This window comes from Xenopus laevis, chromosome 3L (genome assembly GCF_017654675.1).
Source record: "Xenopus laevis strain J_2021 chromosome 3L, Xenopus_laevis_v10.1, whole genome shotgun sequence".
Classification (NCBI taxonomy): Eukaryota; Metazoa; Chordata; class Amphibia; order Anura; family Pipidae; genus Xenopus; species Xenopus laevis.
In genome coordinates this window covers 143,455,311-143,478,834 of record NC_054375.1, presented here as the reverse complement: position 1 = coordinate 143,478,834, position 23,524 = coordinate 143,455,311, and the positions used below count along the sequence as shown (strand labels likewise).

General features: G+C 45.2%; 1 protein-coding gene across 2 annotated transcripts; it reads left to right on the top strand.

Moving 5' to 3' along the window:
* The first annotated feature begins 6,760 nt into the window (after window positions 1-6,760).
* On the top strand, window positions 6,761-22,570 carry lrrc8e.L (leucine rich repeat containing 8 VRAC subunit E L homeolog). Of its 2 annotated transcripts, none has more exon segments than NM_001091103.1 (3): window positions 6,761-6,864; window positions 18,240-18,394; window positions 19,450-22,570. In NM_001091103.1, coding segments are annotated over 2 exon segments (2,421 nt in total). In that variant the 5' UTR covers window positions 6,761-6,864; window positions 18,240-18,256; the 3' UTR covers window positions 21,733-22,570.
* Window positions 22,571-23,524: the final 954 nt, after the last annotated feature.

The following is a 23,524-nucleotide window of genomic DNA, read 5'->3' as shown; positions in this document are numbered from 1 at the left end:
GTAACTTCTAATATCCTCATATTTTGCAACTGGGGGTACTTTATTTATTATAATACACAAATTTCAGTGAGTCATGTGACAGAAATGACATCAGAACTCACCATTTATAACTGATGACATCAGAACTCATCGTTTATAAGGATATAATTTACAAGATATTCATGGCTTTTGTGTATTATATAGTGAATAAAGTACCCCCTCTTGTAAAATATAAGGATATTATAAGTTACCGAGGAGTTTCATGACCATATAAAAACACAAGGCCGAAGGCCGAGTGTTTTTATACCGGTCATGGAACTCCGAGGTAACTTATAATATCCTCATATTTTACAACTGGGGGTACTTTATTCACTATATAATACACAAATTTTAGTGAGTCATGTGACAGAAATTACATCACTACTCACCGTTTATAAGGATATAATTTACAAGATATTCATGGCTTTTGTGTATTATATATAAATACATCCCTTATCTACTACATACATTTATTCCTGCAAGAGATTACACATAATCAGTACAACGAATATTACATAGAGCAGATTAAAAATTTTAATATTCTGCTCACTGCTTTTGCTCTGCCTAATTAACCAAAATATAGGAAGTTCCTTGCTCAGCCCATATCTAACCCATTCATCCCTATTCCACCATAAAGCCCATGTCAGCTGACTTTTTTTCATTCTCCCTAAGTCTCACTCTTAATGCATTCAGGATGTGCTCCCAGAATTATTTAGGAAAGCAAAAGGGCATTATTCCTATGTCTCACTGATCTTCAGGATGGGTTTTTATGAATATCTAGGTAAGCAAATTGGCATTCTCGCCAAATCTCAACCTCACTGGCTTTCGTTATGGGCTTCCTAGATAATCTAGAGTGCATATAGGCATTCTCCTAAAATCTTACCTTCACTTCATGATGGGCTTTCTGGATAATCGAGGAAAGCAAATAGGCATTCTTCTAAAATCTCACTGAATTTCGTGATGGACTTTCTGGATAATTGAGGAGAGCAAATATGCACTTTCCTTAAATCTCACCTTCACTGAACTTCATGATGGGCTTTCTGGGTGATCAAGGAGAGCAAATAGGAATTCTCCTTAATTTTCACCTTCACATTACTTCATAACGAGCATAGAGAAGTATCTAGGAGAGCAAAAAGGCTTTCTATCCAAATGCCACTTTCTCTAGCCTTTATCGTGGGCTTCCTGGAGAATCTAGGAAAGCAAAAAGACATTCTTCCCAAATCTCACTGACCTTCAGGATAGATGTTTTTTGTTTTTTTTTACCTATATGTCAACCTCACTGAGCTCCATGCTTAGTATCTCCAGGTGGGAGATAGTTTAGGAACTACTGGTCCATGTGCACTCCCTCCTCCATGCTATAATTATTTTAAAACAAACTGGTTTCTGAACCTGCCTCCCCCCCAAATATGAACTTCAATTGTTGATTGGGAAACACCTGAAACAAGGAACACTCTCATAGACAGCCCTGGATTTGTGGAGAGGCCACCAAGGCCCGTTCCTAGGACGGCATGCTGCCCAACCACACCGACATTTGTTCAGAAACACAGGGGATGCGATAATTTTTTTAAATATCCCGTTCACCAATCACCATTGCTCCGGTCCCGATGATGAAAATTTGAGCTGATAAAATGGAGGGGATGGGGCGATGAACAACAACGGACCTGGGGGCGCCCGGTATGTAAATCCGGCCCTGCTCATAGACATGTTACCCTGAAAATGAGTAATGTGCCATTATCCTCACTGCAACCAATATTAATGTGCAGACCCAGCAATGCTCGGGCAGCCCATAAGCATAAAGTGTCCCGTTTTATTCATTCATATATACTGTAAGTGCATAATAGTTATCAGCTTCCCCCATATAGGGACCTTTTGGTGGCCCAAAAAAGATTTTACTGTGGGTCCCATTTTAGCCTTACAGATTGCCTGTCTATATCTAGCAGCAAACACGCATGCCTCTCATTCCCTCTCCCTATATAAATAGAACTGACACCTCTATAAAACCACTATTTATGTGGCTGTGCAGTATTTGGGCAAATGGATATCTGCCACTAACGGCAATTATTATCTGGCTAATGTGTAGGTGCTACAGCACAGAGACTGTTAGAGTGCATGGTTCATACAGAGCCTGAGTATATGGCTAGCAAGTTATATGGGCAGTATATATGCTGGGAAGGTACTGTATATGGGCAGTATAAAGGCCAGGAGGGTATATGGGCAGTATAAAGGCTGGGAGGGTATATGGGCAGTATATACAGGGCCGCCATCAGAAATCGCAGGGCCCCATACGACAAAATTTTCTGGGCCCCACCTACAGGTTCACCCCCCACCACACAGTAAAAAAAACATTGGTGGCTAGGGTTCCCACATGTTTATAAAAAATAAGAAAACATTTTTGGTCAGGCCCCCCCCCATTAAAAAAAAACATTTGTGGTCAGGGCCCCCCATAAAAAAAATTATGGTCAGGGCCCCCCATTAAAAAAAATATTTGTGGACAGGGCCCCCCATTAAAAAAAACATTTGTGATCAGGGCCCCCCATAAAAAAATTGTGTTCAGGGCCAGCCATAAAAAACATTTGTGGTCAGGGCCCCCCATTAAAAATATTGGTGGCTAGGACCCCCCCACACAACAGGGACCACAAAGGGTTACCTTTAAGGGGGCCCGGCCATATTACACTTACTTCATTAGCGTAGACCACCTGCTGTAAGTGAGCTGCCAACTACAGAAGGGAGGAGGGGAGCACACATGGCTGCATCTTCTTCCCTTATTGGTCACAAAATTTCAAGTCCCGGTAAAGCTGCATGGTGATTGGATGAGCTGGAGGGGAATTTCAAACCTCAGCTATCCAATCCCTGAGCAGCTCAATCGAGACTTATACTCTGTGACCAATCTCAGAATGCAGGGGGGGGCGGTTAATCAAGTAAGTGTGGCATGGCAGGGCTCCCCTTACCCTCGGGGCCCCCTACAACTCTCCCCCCTTTACCCCCCTGATGGCTGCCCTGAGTATATATGCTGGGAAGGTACTGTATATGGGCAGTATAAAGGCAGGGAGGGTATATGGGCAGTACATATGCTTGGAAGGTACTGTATATGGGCAGTATAAAGGCTGGGATCTGACTGGGTACATGAAGATTAAAGAGCCTGGGAAGGCACATAGGGGTTGGGAACTTTATATTTTATATATATCTAAGCCAACATTAGTTGTTCTACTTGAAAGGCCGGACTCAGTTGTGAGTGCTGGGGGGGGAGTTTCTCTTCTCACTCCCTTGTGAGGATTCTTTGATCTACTTTTGCAGCCACGGCAGGAAGTGACAAGTCCAAGTTAAATTGCTTCCCCCATATTATTGCATTCAGGCAGGTGCGGCCACTGCATCATTATGGGCCTTATTATGTGTCTGATATTCCTAATTTTACTCCGTGTATTCAGTGTAAGTACTGGGACTATGAAGAACTTGTTGTAGCTTTAGATTCCTTAATATTATATACAGTGGGGTTTGTTTTACGTAACACGGGACTTACCTGCCACGGCGTCTGCCCCAAATTTGATCTGCCCCTAATCTTGCTATCTGACACCCAGGAGTATACAGTTTCCCCTATCCCTGCCACTTACACGAGGGCTTCCAAGTGATACTCATTATGGGCAACCAGGTCCGGACTTATAATTAAAATAGGCCCTGGCATTTCAGGTACACAGAGGACCATCAGCCAACACAGAGGCCCAAACAGCCCCCACCAGCCCACTAAATACTGACTTTCTATGGGACCTTATAGCAGCCCCTCTGGCATTTGCCAGAACCCACAGATTGCCAGTCCGGGCCTGTGGGCAACAGAGGGTGATTGTGGGTAAACTGATGTTGCTTGTTTGGGCAGGGAATCTTAGTTAGATTGTAAGCTCTACTGGGGCAGGGGCTGATTGGAGGCCCAAAGCAATGTAAATCTATGTGGGGGGGGGGCAACTCCGGAGCTTGGGCACATTTTTGGGCAGCTAAATGTTTGGGGGCAGCCCATTGTGCCATTAGGGTAAAGTTACTCTATTTCCACATATTTATGTGAGATTGTCTATGACTTAGTGCTGGGTAAGCATGAAACGCGTTAGGCTCCATAAGGGGATTATTTGATTTTTAAAAATATGTAATAAAATTTTATTTTTTATCTTAAAAGCATGCTTCTGGAAATGACTATTTATACTACTGTTTCCTCACCTATTTTCACTTTCTCAGGAGAGAATAATGAGAAGGCGCACAAGGTGGGTGCAAGAATGTCAGCGGTGGGAGCAGCAGGAGGCTGAGATAAGTTAGTGCTCATTCCCAGGCAACCTCTCCACCTCAAGACTCAGCACCTCTCCCCACAATGATCCTCTCTCTCCCCTCCATTCAGTCAGCTCCCCTCCCACACCTTCCTCCTCCCCACCCTTCCTCTCCCTATGTGGGTGATTTTCCATGGGCACGGCAGCCTCTAGGTGTCACATGGAAATAAAAGGCGAGAGATGAATCAGGGAGAAGCCCAGGCCGATATTCACTGCACAAGCGGAGACTGTTTTGGGACTGGGCTGCTCCCTTCATTATTCAGTAATAACAGCAGCAGCCTGTGTGCTCCAGTCCCTGGGATAAACACTGTCTCATTTACCAACATGGGCACAATTGTCCCAGCGCAGCAACCAATCAGCGCACAGCTTGCACCGTCTGTAACGCGCAGGCGAACAATGAAATCTGAATGATGATTGGTCGCTGTAGGTAACTGCATGTTGCAAATTTGCCCCTATCTTAGTAAATGAGGGCAGTGTGTTTAGTTCCACTAGCACGCTTTGTGGAGGAAAAATAAATCACCATCCAGGGAAATGCAAGTATAGAGAATCCTTTGTCCTACGGGCAATGTTTCCTTGCACTGGTATGACGGGCACATTGGGCACTCTGTGTAATGAACATTAGGTATCGCTCCGGCCAAACACTGACGGGGGTGTTTCTGGCTCAGCCAACTGCCTCCTGGATCCAACCTTGCAACTGGCGGCTGTAGCCACAACATTACTCACACTTGTGCCTTTCTTATACATCGACCGGGTCAGTTAGTGACGGTGAGTGAAGCACAAAGTGGGCCGGCGCTATGAATCGCCCGTCCCTCGCACTTTCCTACGATAAAGTGTCTTAGGGACACGAAATGCGTAAGGCTCGAGATGATTGTTTAAATAAAGATTTTTCTATTTTTTTAGGGCAGAGACACACGGTCAGATTTGGGGAGATTAGATGCCCGGCGACAAATCTCCTCTTCTTCGGGGCGTCTAATCTCCTTGTAATTGTCTTGCTGCCGGCTAGAATGTAAATCGTCGGCAAGATGGCACTTGGAGTGCTTCGTTTTCCGAAGTCGCCACACAACGAAACTTTGGCCGACTTTGGAAAATGAAGCGCTTCGAGTGCCATCCCGCCGACGATTTATATTCTAGCCGGCGGGAGGCAGTTCGGGGAGATTAGTCGCCCTGAAGAAGAGGAGATTTGTCGCCGGGCATCTAATCTCCCCGAATCTGACCGCGTGTCTCTGCCCTAAACCAACCTTTTTTAAGTCTCATCTACATGTGGCTTCCTAGCGTGCCCTAAACCTTTCTTTCTTTTTGCACTTTGCACAATCACATGATCCCATTAGATCAGTGGTCCCCAACCGCTGGGCCGCGGACACTCCTGCACTGGGCCACCGAGCCCAGAGCACAAAAAGGAGGCATGCCGAATTGGACGCTGGCGTGTCCAAACTTGCTGCCGACCACCGCCCGTACGCATGTTTTTGCCCCCCCCCCACTAATTCCTTAGAACTGTTTGTGCCGTTTCTCTGTTTTTGAAGCAGCACTGGTGCAAACTGATCCGGGTGGCACAAACCTAACAGCGCCAGCTGATTTCTACTTGACTTTGCTGTTTTGCAGAACAATGGGATGCGGCAGTACAAACCTAACAGCGCCGGTTGCGCCTTCCTACCAGCGACTCTGCGGCCGCAAGGAAAAGAGAGGGAGGGGGATTTACAATGAATGGGGTATTATCCACAGGTGCCCCCCACCAGGCAGCTGATGTGATGGCACCCGGCCGGAGTGAGTGGAAGCTGCTGCTGCTGCGGTGCACAAGGAACACCAAACGCTCGATCCGCCGCAAGATGGATAGTCGCCCTTTCGCCTTTTCAGAAGAGAAGCGGAAGTGGAGTTATTTCTTAACAAAGACTGCAATTTTAAAGTTTTATTTGCCTTGGTAGGGTTTTTTTTATGTTTACTAACGAATTTTTTTTTTACATTTTTTTTGATGTTACTGGTCCTTTAAAAGCCAGTGTCCCCTTACCCTAAATAAGTTATGGGCTGTACTGGTGATGCCCTGGTGCAACTACAACTCCCTCTGAGATCTGCATCAGTTCACTCCTGTACCCACGTGCGACAGCTACAATGTCGGCCAGACTTGCCCAGTCGCACCTCCCCACTCACACTGACAACTAGAGCTTTGCACGTGGGAAAAGATTCGGAATACCGATATAAAAGTTCAGTTGTGGACACATCACGTACATTATATGTAAATACAACAGATAATATCAGTTTACTCTGTGCCCCAGTGTTGCCCCGCCCCCACATCTGCCCCGCCCCGGTGTTGCCCCGCCCCGTCCCACAGCTGCACAATCCTGCGCTAATTACACAGTTACTTGTTACGGCTGCTGCTCTAGGCCCCGCCCCGCTCCCTGTCCCACCCCTCAGCTCCACTCCGGACTCTTGGGAATCCTGTGCCCCGGCGTCTGCTATCGGCTCTTCTGCTCAATCCAGTCCGCCCGGAGAGATGATACATTGGCCGCTCCAACTGCAGCCGCCGCCGCCTCCCTCCGACTGATCCCCGGTAAGTGCCGAGTCCCGCCTAGAGTCAATATACTGTGTATTCACTGATTTACTCCTCCTCATCCCCGGGGCCAGTTCATATGTAACTGCCAGTCCTGGTGGCACTTAGGGAAGAGCAGGAAAGTTGCGCCTCTACCTGAGTCCCCCCATTGTCACATCACTCGCTCCATTGTTTCATCACTCGCACCTTGATGAATTGAGAGAAAACTCGCCCGAGCTCTGGCTTCTCTCTGTCCTATCGCTTTGCAATGAGAATGTGGCTGCCACATACTGGGCTTCTTACCAATATAAGGGCCAGTTTAATAAGTTCCCAGAATACCTGCAAATGTGTCTCCCAACATCCTCAGCTGTGAGATGCAGTTCAGCAGCATTTAGTGCTTGGCTGGCCTCCCATATAGTGTGTGTTGTGTGTGATACATTTACCATGTCTGCTCTGCTAATTCATCTTCTCTAATAGGAACTGGAACATTGTTACTGTAACTAGGGGATCCTTATTGCCCACCCAGACCAGTTTATTATTATAGTGACCCAGCCTGGGAACCTTATTGGCTCTTATTTCTGCCTCGCTGCCCCTCTATCCGTCTCATTACAGTAAGTGACTATAAAGTGACCTATTGCTCCTGTAACATGATCCCAATTACTCAGCTAAATATGATTTATTGGCCCCCAGCAGGTTTGGACTGAGAAATAAAATAGGCCCTGGCATTTCAGGTACAGAGAGGCCCAAACAGCCCACTAAATAGTGACTTTTTTATGGCACCTTATAGCAGCCCCTCTGACATTTGCCAGAACCCACAGATTATCAGTCCAGGCCTGGCCCCCAGTAAGGGCAGGGAGACACGGGCAGATTCGGGGAGATTTAGTCGCCTGGCGACTAATTGCCTCTTCTTCTAAGCGACAAAACCAGCGCAATGGCACTCGCAACGCTTCGATTTCCGAAGTCACCCAAAGTTGCCACGAGCGTCTTCGGAAATCGAAGCGTGGAGTGCATTGCCGCAGGCCCCTGCCCATACGTCATCAAGATGATCTACCCCCCACTCTATATACAGGATTATTACTATCTCCAATGAACTTTATCACTTCCCCCTACGTACATCTCATTGATACTCCACGCCCCTGATTTCTCATTGGCCACACACACGTATAAATATAATTGTATGGAAACTCTTAGCAACTATCCCTACATACAATCATTTTACATTCTCACTGGTTTAAAATGTATTTATAGATGTAAATTCTACTGAAAGCTGTATTTGGCTATCCCTTTCTGCACTGCTGGTTCTGACTCTTGAAACAGTTGCAGTTCTTTCATCAGACCTAAGTATATATTATTTTTATTTCCACCCCCCCCCCCTCCCAAATGCCTTTGCACATATGCATGCCCCCACAGGTGTGCTTTGTACTGCTCCTTTGTCTTCTCGATAACCCACCCCCCCATTACAAATCCATTCAGCCCATCCTGCCCGAAAATCCCCCCCTCCCATGACCATGTGACAAAAGCAAACACCCGGCATATACTGTATGTTATAGAAGGCGGGGGAAGAGTATCTTTGATATTTAAAGGGGAACTTAAGCACTTGGAGAAGGTTTTGTTCCTTGATTTTAGCACTTGCCTTGAATCCCCAGCTGATCCTGTGCTCCTCCATCCCTTCACTCCCCGCACAGTGTGGTGCCCGCGGGGGCTGCGTGCGGCTGTGAATCACGTGTGAGTACCACCTGGGCATCCAAAAATGACCTCGCTCACAAGGTCTGGCATCAGACGATCAAATTGGGAAGGGGGTGCACATGGGCCTCAATATTGCTAATACACAATAATTACACAATAATGAAGCATGACATGAACCTGTACATCAGCTCTAAAATATTGATGGGCGAATTTGTCCCGTTTCGATCCGCTGAAAAATTTGTGAATAAAAAATTGCGGGAAAATTAGCGAAACGTGAATGTAGACAACCGCATCAATTCTGACACTCGCGTCGGTTTTGACGCTGGCGTTAAAGACAACAGGCGTCCGACTAATGTTGACGGTTTTGACACGAGCGACTTTTCCAATGCGCACCCAAAAAATTTTTTGACGCCCGCGAATTTTCACTGCAGTTTTGCGAATTTATTCGCTGATGATGAAACGCGGAAATTTGCAGCAAATTTGTGCCCATCACTACTCTTAAATAGAATATGTTTATTAGCGGATGTAGAGCCACCTGGAAATGTCATTTGATTGCTGAAACCCTGCACCACTGGAAATAACCTCATGTGATGATCTATGTACCTTTATTGCCAGGGCTTTCCCTGGTGTCCCATCACCCCACAAACCCATCATTAGCAGGCGGGCAGCCTCTCTATGAGCTGGATAGGCCAAGGTTGGCCACTACTCTACTGCACGTCACTTAGGAGGCAGAGGGTGCAGCAGTTTTTGGGTTAGTGATAGTTAGTGATAGTGGGGGACTCTGTTCTGTTGTTAGTACAAGGGGTGAAGCCTTACTGAGTGTTTGTTGGGTTGGTCAGGCCTTTAGTTAGTAGCGATTAGTCATGGGCTGATAAAAGCTGTGAACAGAGCATGTTGGCAACTTCTTGGCCAGTGTATGGGGCCCTCGGATGGGCTTCCCTAACTGATATGTGGCTGAAAATTGGTGAGAAATTGACCGGGCAGGTTTAAAAATCCTGTTAGATCAAGGACCAAATTGGTTTGTTGATGAAGTCCTTGCTCCGACCCCCTGAATTCCCAGTGTTGTGATCCGATCTTTGGGCCCAAGGACTACAATTGAATCAGCCTGGTATTCCCCATTTCAAGGTAGGGAGATCCAGGTGTTTGGTAAAGAGAGGATCTTTACATGTGTGGGCAGCTTTAGATCCAACCTGTGTGACAGAACTGACTGGGCTGATTCAATCTCTTTGGCTGTGGGCCACAGTTGGATCATATATGGGGCCCATGCAGACCCCTCATCAGTGCAGCAGGCTTCCTGGTTGGGATATACTGGAATTAAAACAAATTTGCCAACCATCTTGCTCCATGTGTAGCCAATGTAGGCTCAGTGTAGAGGGTGGTCATACATGTGCCAGTATAAACTGACTACTCAGCCCCTCCAGAAAGAGTTAGAAGCTCATTGGTTCATGTATGGGACCTTACCAATGGCCTGCCAAAACTTAAAATTGACTACACATCTTGATCCCATCTCATCCCATCCCATCGACAAGGATTACAGAGGAGGCTTGATGGTCCTCTCCTGAGAAGTCTCCCATGTGGGTGGCCAACTCGAGCTTGACTGCCAAAAGAGTGGCTCTTCCTGTGCTTGAGAAAATGTTATTTCTATCTGAGTGGCCAGCATTGCACCCATGTGTCATACCTATCATCAGTTACCCCAAGTCAAAGATCAGCATCACAGCACTGCTGGTTCTGACTATCCACTGACACTGGAATCAGAGTGTGTTACTCTATCTCAAGTTCCCTATATCTCTCCCATGGACCCCCCAGGGTGCAATTCCCTGACGCCCAGCCCTAGGCAGGTGGAAATCCCTGAGGATCAATAACCAGGACTATACCATGTGGCCCCCCAGCTGTTGTGACAACATCATTCCCAGCTTCCTTCTGCTTGCTAATTTGGTGGGGGAATGTGGGAAATTGGAGTAACCCTAAACTGGCACCTGTTGCCTTTCTCCTCAATGGAATGTATGTTATAGGCTTTATCTGGCCTCTATACTAGTGTGTGTTTATATACAGTATATATAGTGAATAAAGTACCCCCTCTTGTAAAATATAAGGATATTATAAGTTACCGAGGAGTTTCATGACCATATAAAAACACAAGGCCGAAGGTCAGGTCATGGAACTCCGAGGTAACTTCTAATATCCTCATATTTTGCAACTGGGGGTACTTTATTATAATACACAAGTTTCAGTGAGTCATGTGACAGAAATGACATCAGAACTCACCGTTTATAACTGATGACATCAGAACTCACCGTTTATAAGGATATAATTTACAAGATATTCATGGCTTTTGTGTGTATATATATATATATATATATATATATATATATATATATATATATATATATATATACTGGCCCAATATAAATGAAAAACTAAGGGGATATAAGGAAATATATAAGCAGATCTAGGCAGGATTTCTCATGTAACATGTGCTGCTCTCTGACACCCTGCGGGAAGGAATTTCCCTGTATAATGCAATTTCTTGCTCAGTAAAGTAAACTCTATGGCAGGAATGTCTGTTGTCGACCTGCAGGGAACATCAGACCGACTGAGGCCTCTGCCTTCTCTGCAGTCTGGGCCCCGGGGTATTAATAATAATATTAATAATAATGAGTGCACTATATCAGGGAAATAGCTGGAAGCTGCAGTCAGACTGCAGTGTGTGTGTGTGTGTATAATATATAAAGTGTCAGCCCACTGGGCACATACCCGTGTGCTATTTGCTGCAGTCGCATCCTATTTGCTGTAGGCAGATGGAAATAGTTAGCCGTGTGTGTAAATATTGGCATGTGTCGGATGCATGACGGCACGCACAGGCCTCGGGTAGCTCTGTTGTCACAACCAGCATTGTACGTTTCACTGGTGCAGCATCATGGAAAATACACGCAGTGTATGAGGCTGGTGCTACATGTATGTCCTCTAGTGTCTCCATGTCCCTTCCATGTTGTTGCCGTGACCCAGTTGAATTGACCATAACCCCACACACACTTGTTAGTGACATAAAGGCTATACCTGTGACTCTTGCTGGGACTTATGGGAGTTCAGTGAGTGCAGCTCAGCCACAGGAGCTTACAATCTAAGGGCTAAGTCACAAGACAAGGAAATCAAAACTCAATACCCAAACACTACAAGACAGAAGTTCTAATCATAGATCCTACCTGCTGCCCGCGGGCCAAACATCTATTGAGGCTCATGTATAAACACTGGGCAAATTTGCACCTGGGCAGTAACCCATAGCAACCAATCAATGATTAGCTTTTTTTTTTTTCCAGCCAGCTGCAGGTTGAACACTGAAAGCAATCATTAAATTGGTTGCCATGGGTTACTGCCCAGGTGCAAATTTGCCCAGTGTTTATAAATGACCCCCATTGTGTTTTATAATGCCCAGAATCCTCTATCTGCAAGTCCATTCAATAGAGCTGTAGCCTGTACAGTATATAGTGCTGACGTCTTGTGTCCTTGATATATATATATATATATATATATATATGTATGTAATCCGACTTTAAGCTCTTTGGCACAGGGACCTCCTTCCAGTGCCTTTATGTATAAAGCAAACTGCTTACATTTGGGGTAGAGCCAGGCATGTTGGCCATTGCAGTGACACTTGTATAAATATGTTGCTCCTATAGTGGAGTAAACCTTGTGGCTGCTGGGGGGACGACCATGTGCTATAGGGGTGCATTATCCCTGAGTGTCCAATCCAGAGGCAGATAACCATATTATAAGCAAGTAGGGGGCCAACTCGATACTTTTCCAGGGGCACAATAAGATTTAATTTGCTCCTGCATGAATGAGCCACATTCCAGCAACTAATCTCACTGACCAGTAAATCTCCTGCTCCGACATCCCCACCCCCTAGCCTTGAATTTGTTTACCCCCCCCAACACCCAAAAGGCACATAAAACCGCAGTAATCCTCCTCATAAAAATCCAACTAATTCTAATGTAAAAACAGTTTGGGTTTAACCCTTTAAAACTGGAATTAGATGCAGGCTGGGCTAATGGGACATATATTGTGATTATATGTCAGCTGGGAAGGAAGCGCCTGAAACTGCCCCTTATGTCTCCAACTGGCGTTAAATGCAAACTGCCTGTAAGTGTGAATATACAGTCTGGGGCCGTATGGGCAGTTTACAGCACAAGTTAAAGCCTGACGTCTGTGCAGCATGTGGCTCTAAATGCAACGCTAATTCAACATGTGGGTTTAATAAGTGTATTTTTTTTAAGTAAACCCCCCCCCCTCCCAGTTATTATCCCCATCAAGCCTTTGATTTTTTTTTTGCTAACAAAATAAAAAATTTTCCTTGGGACCAGCCATTCAACAGCCACGGGCACATTCAGTATTTACAAAGCACAGTAATGGCCTATATACACCAAAAATACACGTTGCCTCTTGTTTCCAGCTGTATCTGTATATAAAGAAGGCCTTGCTCGTTAGAACTTACTGCCAGTAACACCAAACAAAACACACACTCAGGCTTTGTATGCATTTAAATGTACTGTTACACTTGCAAGAGAACCTCGGGTTTTTGACTCTGAGTTTATGAAGTGGTTGAACTAAATAATCTATTCATGTAGCCATGGGAGCTGCCAATCAAATTGTAGCAGGGCTGTGGGGCCCACATTTCCATAGCAAATAAGAGATAAGGTTGTTTAGAACACAATGGTGTTAGTGCACCAGGAGAGATAAACATGGATCCAATGTCACCCATATCTGCACGCCTGTAGGGTGGGACTCCCCTCTATCAGCAAGCCGGTATTGAAACAAGACCAACCGCTCAGAGGCAGTTTGTGAAAGGAGGCATTGATGCCTTGTGTCTCGTAGCCCTTACAGCCAGGGGTTCCCAACCATTTTTACCTGTGAGCCACATTCAGATGTAAAAAGAGTTGGGGAGCAACACATGCATGAAAAATGTTCATGGTTGGTGCCAAATAAGGACTGTGATTGGATATTTGGTAGCCCCTATATGGACTGGTAGTCTACAGAAGGCTCTGTTTGGCAGTATATCTGGTTTTTATACAACCAAACTTGCCTCCAAGCCTGGAATTCAAAAATAAGCTCCTGCTTTGAGGCCACTGGAAGCAACAAACCAAGGGGATGGTGAGGAACATGTTGCTTATCAGTCACTGGTTGGAGATCACTACCTCAGAGCTATGATTCTTATTCCTATGGCTCCTGTTCATGCTGGAAGCAACTGCCACCTCCAGTTCTTCTTTATCCAGGCAAATAGGAGCTGCAGGGGGCAATGTTGGTGTAGCAAGATATATCCTCACCCTTAGGTCAGATGTTTCAAAACTATAAGACAGGCCCCTGACGGGTTCGCTCAGACCTTTGGTGGGGAGATGTCCATCTGAACGTAGCAGAACAATGCAGATTTATTATGAGCTAATGGGCAGTTCCCACCACAATTTGGACCCATAAATAGGTTGGCAGCTGACATAGATAATGCTCATCCATTAGCACTTCCCTTGTGGCTATTAAAGCAGGTCGTATTGTTCCAGTAAAGCAATAAAAGTGGGAAAGCAACATGCATTTTTAAAGTTTTCTGCACGTCCCCTTGGTTAACTGACAGCATTTCCCAAACCTTCTCATGTGATCCACCAACAAGGCCCTTTAGTTTAGTTTAGTGTCTCCCTGTGGGCAGATCCTTGTTACCATGATGATGGTGGGCTTCTTTAATTACCCACCTCCCCTTTGTAGGTTGTAAACGAAAAGTGACAGGCGCTCAGGTGGAACTGACTTGACTGATGCACCTCCACAGATCATTTGTCTCAGTCAAGAAAAGGGGTTTGATCATGTGTGCCAGATGCTTCACAACTATAACTCTGGCATGTCCCACCAGCATTAAGAGCTGACTTTAGTGATGCATCTCGGTCAGAAAGTGGGGTTTAGTCTTGTGTCCCGGATGTGCCGTGTGGCTGATTTGCTCTGGTGAGGATCAGTATGGCAGCACAGCAGATAAATCCCTTATCTAGAGACACGGTCCTGATTGAGTTGCTATCAGTCTCCAGCCTGGGACATGTCAATGTATAGATCCTGTATATTAAGGAGGCATTTCCTTTTGTTTCACGTAAAGGTCAGTAAGTAATTGTTATTGCGCTTGTTCTGGGAAATGGCCGCCCCCCCCCCTCCTGCCTGCAACTAATTTGCTGAAAACCCATCTCCTGTCAGACAATCAGTCACTGTTGGAAAAGGAAACTGATCCTGAATCCCTCAGCAGTAAAGTGCCCACCGAGGGCGAGACAATGGGATGGAGTCTCTTTCTGGCTGGTGAGAGAATAACCTTTATTCTACTCTATCTACCGGGGTCTGATGGAACTTTATATGGCAGTTTAGACCGTTCCACTCCCCCACGCAGGCTCGGCCACCTGGCTGCTATAAAATGATACTTGTGCCGGTGTTATTAATAGGGAAGGCAGGCGAGATGTATAGGAATGCTGTCGTTTTCTTTCCAGAAGAAGGTGCCGACCCTAATTGCACAGCCTCAACCTGATCCATTGCAATAACAAAAAGTGCCAGTTGCGCATCCTGGTACTGGTCCCCCGGGTGCAATACATGGGGGTGGCACATTGCTTGTGCAGGGGGTGGGAGCTGCCATTGTATTTCCCTCTTGGGATGCTGTAGTTAGTGTAGACTCATGGTGCCTTGGTACAATATTTTAAATGTATTTAGTATGGACAAACATTGATATTTTTACTTATGCCAAAAATTCTATACGCCCGTGTGGAATCTTTCCTAGAAAGAGAGGGTACAGGTATGAAGAAGCGACCACTCGGGGGTTACAGTATTTGCAATTACAGCAGCCAATAACAAGTCAAAGCAATGGGCTTATGTGTCCCCCAAGCCTCCCCTTTCTCCTGGGAATATAGGTCTGTACCCCTGGCAGATTTGAAGAGTGCGCCAATATGAACACTGGTAAAATGTTAATGCCGAAGGCACCGAGTGGCATTTGTGGGAGTCAAAAGTGAGCCTAGTGTTGTCTTGCGGGGGGGGGGGGTAAACAAAAGAAGTGGAGAGGTGGGTGCCCAACTCATATCTGGGTGTGGGGTGTTTGCACATAAAAGGTAAGCAAGGGAGGGCAATGGAGTAGACGGCACCCAGGCTGCAACTAATGCTTTACTCCAAACTGGTAATGGAGTCCTGAAGCTGGTTGGGTACCTCCAAAAGTACAGGATAGGGGTGGGATATGGTCTCAAAATAGGATTATCTGCTTCATTTGCCACCACCTTCTGTCTGTGATGACATCACATCAGAGTTTGATGATGCAACCTCTAATCAATGACATCACTTCTGTTTTATAGTTGGTATTTTGTTGAGTTGTAGGTGGCATTAGGTTGTGGGTAAAAAGGCGGAATGATGGACTAGGTTGCTGGTTGGATGAGACCCAAGTACCCTCATACAGGTCTCTAATGAGTGGGTCCCATTAAAGCCAATAGTACTGCGCAATATGTTGGCGCTCTATAAATACATGGTTATAATAATAATAGCTAGGTAGGTGTTCCAGGCCCCTCAGTACATGGTGCACAATGCCAGGCAGTCGCTGCTTTTCTTGCTCATGTGAGATCATGTTCTGAGCTGCAGGGCGGGGAAGATAAAACTGCAGCACTTGCTCCCTCTCACATATATGTATATTTAGCTGAAGTCCTGCAATTTCTCTCTCTTCTGTATCACCCACCTACACGCCACTGTTTAAGCTTGTATTCAAAGTGAAACAGGATTACGTAGAGAGCCAATTATAATATTATCCCACTAATCACGGAGAAGGAAGCGGTGAGACGCAGCAGCCTGCAATGCTTACTTCTGTTAGTAACTTGCCGTGCAGAGGCCCGAGTGACTGGGAACTGGGAATGGATCCCAGGAATGTTTCTGGCGCAGGGAGAGAATTGGGCTCAGCACTATTTGTGCCGGACGTGCCTGGATTTATAGCTCCGCTCTGATGTCTAAGTATATCTGCTCCCTCAAGTGCCTGTGTTATTTGTGACACATTCCTGCCATTTCCAGCACTTGCACGCAATGCACACGGACTTCCATTGTGGTGCCGCGTCGCTGGGGTGCATCACCCACATGTGCAGTTTACTTATACACTTCCCTGGAAAAATACACACGTACTTGCACTTACTTCTGCTACACTGGTTATACATTCACAGAACAGAAAGGGGGAACAGGTAACCCACCCAATATCTTATCATAAAACCCATTGCCACTTATGGGGATTGTTCCAAAATCTCTTGACGGATATACTGAAAAATCTTCTCTGACGGCGTGGGCAGGGAGCTCGGAGCATGAGTAAAAAGATTGATTATTATCATGAACTATTTATAGGATAATAATGCGCTTGATCCAAACAGATATCCCTGCGAATTTATTGGCCAGTAGGATATCTCGGTTTTCTAAAAGCTTTTCTAAAGTTGATGGCACCCTGGCGGTATTTCTTCCTTCTGAACTAGGGATGCACTGAATCCAGGATTTAATTCGGTATTCAGCCTTTTTCAGCAGGATTCAGATTTGGCCTAATCCTCATGCCTGGCTGAACCGAATCTATAAAATCATGTGACTTTGCCACAAAACAAGGAAGTAAAAAAAAATCGTAAGCCCAATTTGCATAAGCAAATTAGGGTTCAGGTTCTGTATTTGGATGAATTTTTCACAAAGGATACAAAATAGGGGATTCAGTGCATCCCTATTCTGAACCCCAAGGTTCACTTCCTTTGGATACCCGACTATACTAGAATATTTTGGTGCCGTAATTTTGCTTCTGCTACATTGTGGCCTCACAGGGAATCTGTTCTTGAGTTGTCAGGGTCAGTGACCCTGGAAACTTGACAGTACTTTAAATAGCAAGGTGGAAAGAGGTAGAAAGGGAAACCTAATAACAAATATGTCAAGGTTTTGGCATGTGGAGTGTTTTGGCAAATGGCAAAAAGTCTGGTGGTCCCTACTCCTTATATTATTTAACAGAAAGTGTGCTGGCTGACTCAGGTGGTGTAGTGACCAGGGAACCACCGCATAAAATCTCTCAACGGCCCTTTTAATAACATTGATGGTGATACAGTCCGGAAGACACGGATGCACTTGTAGAGTTTTTCCTCTTTGGCCTCTTTCTCCTGTTGCTCCGTGTGTCTCTGTGCAGCGGTGTCAGTGGAGGGGGGTCCTGCATGTACCTGATAAGAGAGAAGCCTGCGGGTAGAAGATAACATGTTAGTGAGCAGAATCTCTAGCAGTAAAGACTATACACTCAGTTAGCTTCTATGGTTGCAAAGGGAGAGACAGAGCAAGAGAAGAAAACAGAGGAAAGTCATAGGGTCTGACCTCTGCCAATGTTGTTTCCCAAATTACATGCCAGGAGTTCGCCCAACAGTCATCCGCTTCCAATGACTGGAAAAGGTCTGGAGAATTAGTTGTAAATAAAGTTGATGGTGGGGTTATGTCCATGAGCGCAGAGGAGATATGTGGAGAAGTTTACATGGATAAGAGCAGAGGAAGAATATAGATATATACAGTCTATATATGTGTATTGGCATGAGTAGAGTTGGTGGATGGGGCAGTTGATGGGAACTGGTGGAGTAGACAGAAGTGTCACAAAGGTAGAAGACCAGGAGAAAGGTAACGAGTGAAGATCCTGCAAATAAACTCATGTCTCTCTCTCTCTCTCTCTCTTCCAGATCTCTAGCCTGCCAAAATGATTCCTGTTGCCGAGTTCAAGCAATTCACGGAGCAGCAGCCGGCCTTTAAAGTCCTCAAGCCCTGGTGGGATGTCCTGGCTGAATATATCACCTATGCCATGCTCATGATTGGGGTCTTTGGATGCACCTTGCAGGTAGGATCTTAATAATTATTTTCTTAATTCATTATTATTTTCTTAATTTCACATTTCTCATTTTCTCATTTTCACACTGTAAAATGTAACCCTTTCCCCGCCTTGTATAATTGGAAAGTAATGGATTTTGGGATTTTCAGAGAATCTGTGCACTACCCACCATGGAAAGCAGAGAGACTTTAAGTCCCAGAATCCATCACTTTACAATGGAACACAGTAAAGCTGGCCACAGACGCAAAGATCCAATCGTACGAATCAATGTACGATCGGACTTTCCCATCTCCCGACCTGCCACTAACCATTCAGATCAAAGTCTTACCATTCCGACCAAATAAAGTATTTAAAGAACAGATCAGCCGATGTTCTGCCCCTGACAGCAATCGTACGATAGACAAAGCTAGTGACAGTCTCCCACTGAAAATCGTACGATCGCCAATACACGCAGAGATATTACCCGCAGACGACCTGACCAAACGACCGATCTCCGCCGGACGAAAAATGTCGGGACTCTCCACACACGAATCCTCGATTCGTACGATGAGATCTTTGCGTCTATGGCCAGCTTAAGAAATGGGTGAATGACACCGTGAGCCTAAGGCTATTGTCACCTTATAGTATTTTTATGACAATCCATTGCCTTTCACCCCAGTCGTTAGAATGCACCCACAGGTATGGCATCAGCACGTAAGCGCACACAAAGGTCAGATTTCAGCTGTAAAATGAAGTATGCATTACTTAAGTAGGCCGCGGATTGTGTTTTCTCTGCTGCCTGAGGTTGGGAAATGGTATGTGTCAGGTATAGACTATTATGGTTTCCTTTCAATCTGTTGAATCAGGTATGTCTATAAATAAACATATTTATAGAAGATACAGTAGTGTTAATGCATCTCTCTCTCGCTCGCTCGCTCTCTCTCTCGCGCTCTCTCTCCCTCTCTCTTTTCTTTTATCTCCAATGTACCAGTCAATTCTCGACTTAACTGTTGCCTGCCAAATATATTTGCCGTTGTTGGTGCCATTTCTCTTACTTGCTGAAACACTTCTATGCTTATTTCCAGGTTACTCAAGACAAGATAATTTGCCTCCCCAACCACACCTCTGCCGATGTTGTTTCCCAAATTACATGCCAGGAGTTCACCCAACAGTCTTCAGCTTCCAATGATAGCGACCTTGAAACAACTGTTCCACCCCCGACTGCTACTTCCAGTCCCCCCCGGGAGATGAGTGGTCTACGCAACAACTTAGACCTCCAACAATACAGCTTCATCAATCAGATGTGTTATGAGACGGCCTTGCACTGGTATGCAAAATATTTTCCATATTTAGTGGTCATTCACACCTTGATCTTTATCATCTGTGGAAACTTCTGGTTCAAGTTCCCGGGCACCAGCTCCAAAATAGAGCATTTCATTTCCATACTCGGCAAGTGCTTTGACTCCCCTTGGACTACACGAGCCCTGTCGGAAGTCTCAGGAGAGTCTAGTCAGGAGAAACCCAATCAGGAGAGGAGCATCGATCGAGAACTCTCCAAGCCAAACTTTGAGGAGGGAAGCCCTGCTACCGCTGACCTACCCATTCCAGAGAAACTGGTGGCTGAGACTTCTTCAGCTAGTGCATTGGACAAGAAGGAGGGGGAACAAGCCAAAGCCCTGTTTGAGAAAGTTAAGAAATTTCGTCATCATGTGGAAGAGGGTGACTTACTCTACTCAATGTATATGCGTCAGACTGTGCTAAAAGTGTGTAAATTTGTGCTGATCACAATCTACAATGCAGTCTTGGTGGGAAAGATTCACTTCATTGTGCCCTGCAGTGTTCATACAGAGGACATGACTGGCTACAATAGTTTCTGCTGTAACCACACTAAGGCCCATCTCTTTTCCAAATTAGCAATAAGCTACTTGTGTTTTTTGGGTGTCTATGGCCTCACTTGCTTCTACACTCTGTACTGGCTCTTCAGACGTCCTCTAAAGGAGTATTCCTTCCGGTCAGTGAGAGAAGAGACTGGAATAGGGGATATTCCCGATGTGAAGAATGACTTTGCCTTTGTGCTACATCTGGTTGATCAGTATGATTCTCTCTACTCCAAGAGGTTTGCCGTCTTCCTCTCAGAGGTGAGTGAAAGCAGGCTGAGGCAACTGAATCTTAACCATGAGTGGCCAGCAGACAAACTGAGACAAAAACTCCAGCATACACCCGAAGGTCGACTGGAGCTGCACCTCTTCAAACTCCCAGGCTTGCCAGATACAGTGTTTGAGGTTGCAGAGATGGAGTCACTTAAGTTGGAGATGGTTAATGAGGCTCTCATTCCACCCTTGGTATCTAAGCTGGTGAGGCTGGAGGAGCTGTCCCTTTTAAATTGCACAGCCAAAGTGCAGCATGCCTCCATGGCTTATCTTCGGGACCACCTTCGGATACTGCAGGTAAAGTTTGACGACATTAAGGAGATACCTTTGTGGATTTTCGGTCTTCGGGCTTTGGAGGAGCTCCATCTGTTTGGCTGGCTGTCACAGGACTTGTCTAAGAACCCAGCTTTGGAAAGTCTGAGGGAATTGAAGAGTCTAAAGGTGCTGACAATAAAGAGCAACCTCTCTAAAATACCAGCTACTGTTGCAGATGTGGCCGGCCACTTGCAAAAATTTAGCATTCACAACGACGGAACTAAACTCCTGACCCTTAATGCTCTGAAGAGGCTTGTTCTCGTCAAAGAACTTGAACTTGTTCGCTGTGAACTGGAACGTATTCCCCATGCAGTTTTTAGCCTCACTAACTTACAGGTGTTGGACTTAAAGGAAAACACTCTACACACGATAGAGGAGATCATTAGCTTACAACACTGCCGAAAGCTTAGCGTTCTTCGATTGTGGCACAACCAGATTGCCTACATCCCCGATCATATCCGTAAACTGAAGGGTCTTGAAGAACTGTCCTTGAATCGCAACAAAATTCTGGTTATTCCCTCCCAGTTATTCCTCTGTAACAAGCTCAGGCATCTTGACCTGTCATTCAATGAAATCCGGGAACTTCCTCCAGAGATCGGGGTGTTGCAACTACTCCAATACCTTGGTTTAAGTGGAAACTTTTTGGAGGATCTCCCGACTGAGTTGTTTTTCTGTCAAAAGCTAAAAACTCTGAAACTGGGGCAAAACAGACTGGCAAGTCTGTCTCCCAAGGTGGGGTCTCTAGTTTGCCTAGTAAAACTAGAACTAAAAGGAAACCGAATGGATATGTTACCTCCTGAGATAGGGAACTGTTTGAGCCTAAAGAGATCGGGCTTGAATGTTGAATCGTTACTGTTTGACACATTGCCAGTAGATGTGAGGGACAAATTTAAAGAGGACTGAAATGGGTGAGTGGTGAAAGGCCGGGCAGAAATATGGAGGTTCTCCAGGATCAATAAGAGGGAAGGGTGTATAAGCTGATAAGTAAGCAGAGGTAGTCAGTTCCCTGAGATATTACAGAAGGGTGTAAGAGAATAGAGGAAGAAGTAATTATGTCTTCCTTTCCTTCTAAATCTTACATTTATGGACACCAACCTAATAGGTAGTGCATAATGTATTTCTTCTTCAGTGACACCACGGGACATATTTAATAAAGATTTGTCATGGATTTGATGGTGTACACCACAGTGTCCTGTGTAAAAATCACAGTTTTATAGAGCTACTTAATTATGTGTGTAGACGAGTGTATTAATGATGTCGGAAAATGTTACGCCATTGCGGTGTGAATTTATTCCATGGCTTTAAGGGGCCGCAAGAGTGGTGCAAGTTATTGGAATAAATTGGCTTAACAAATAAAATACGCCAAAGCACAGCATTAATATGTAAGGTCGATGATGGAGCTCTATAAATATGCCATATATTGTGCACAAACCTATCGGGGTCAACCATGTTCTACAACTTGCTCCTGTGGTTGATCAGAGACCTGTGGGAACTCCCTATAAAGAGGAATGATTATATTGTAGAATTTTTTAATACCTTCCCAATATATGAAGTAGTATACATCTAGGATGGACATGAACTAGTGGGAGACTGATGCCTCTAGTAATGGTACCAGCAATAGCTGCAATAGTCTCCTAAAGATGTCTGCCCACTACAGGAAAACCTGCCCGCCCCGGAGGACAAATCCTTGATGTACATTTTGTTTTTATTTAATGTAACAATAAACATTTCAGTTAAAGGATTGTGTGTGGTCAGTCATGGAAATGCAGGAAGTAGACTTCAGTGATGCAGTATGGGAAATAAATGTGCTTTTTGTGCCAGGTGCATTGGTAAATTCTGCTCCATCAGTGGAAGCAAATGCAAAAGCCAATGGTTTGGATGGTGCCAGAATGAAGCTGAGGTTGCAGTGGAGTCCTGTCGAGCCACATTTATACTAGGGATGCACTGAATCCACTATTCCACCTTGGTGAAAGATTCGGCCAAATAACGAATCCGAATTTGCATATGCAAATTAGGGGCAGGAAAGGAAAAAGTGGAAAAAATTCTTCTTTTGTGACGAAAAAATCATGTGATTTCCCTACCCGCCCCCAATTTTATATATGCAAATTCAGATTCAGTTTGGCTGGGCACGGGCAAAAATTAGAAGGGTTTTCAGTAGAAACAGAGACAATTAAGCTGTTGCAGCCCTGACAGTGCCCCTATATATTGGGGTTCCCCACCCTTTTTACCTGTGCGCCACATTCAAATATAAAAAGAGTTGGGGAGCAACACAAGCATGAAAACTGTTTCTAGGTGGCACAAATAAGGGCTGTTAATGACTATTCATAGCCCCTATGTGGACTGGCAGCCTACAGGAGATTCTGTTTGGCAGTACACCTGGTTTTTATACAACTAAAACTTGCCTCCAAGTCTGGAATTTCAAATATAAGCTCCTGCTTTGAGCCACTGGGAGCAACATCCAAGGGATTAGAGAGCAACATGTTGTTCCCGAGCCACTGGCTGGAGATCACAAATGTATATGGTCAGTGCCTTGAGCCAGACTGATATTTAGTGCAGAATGCAGAATTCTCAAGACACAATGGTGTTGTGTATATCATGCCTGGCATAAGTTGAAGTACAGGGCTCTCTAGTGACTTGGCGACTTCTGGCTTGTGTACACTGAAATAAGCCTACCTGCCACCATGTTTTTCTCAAT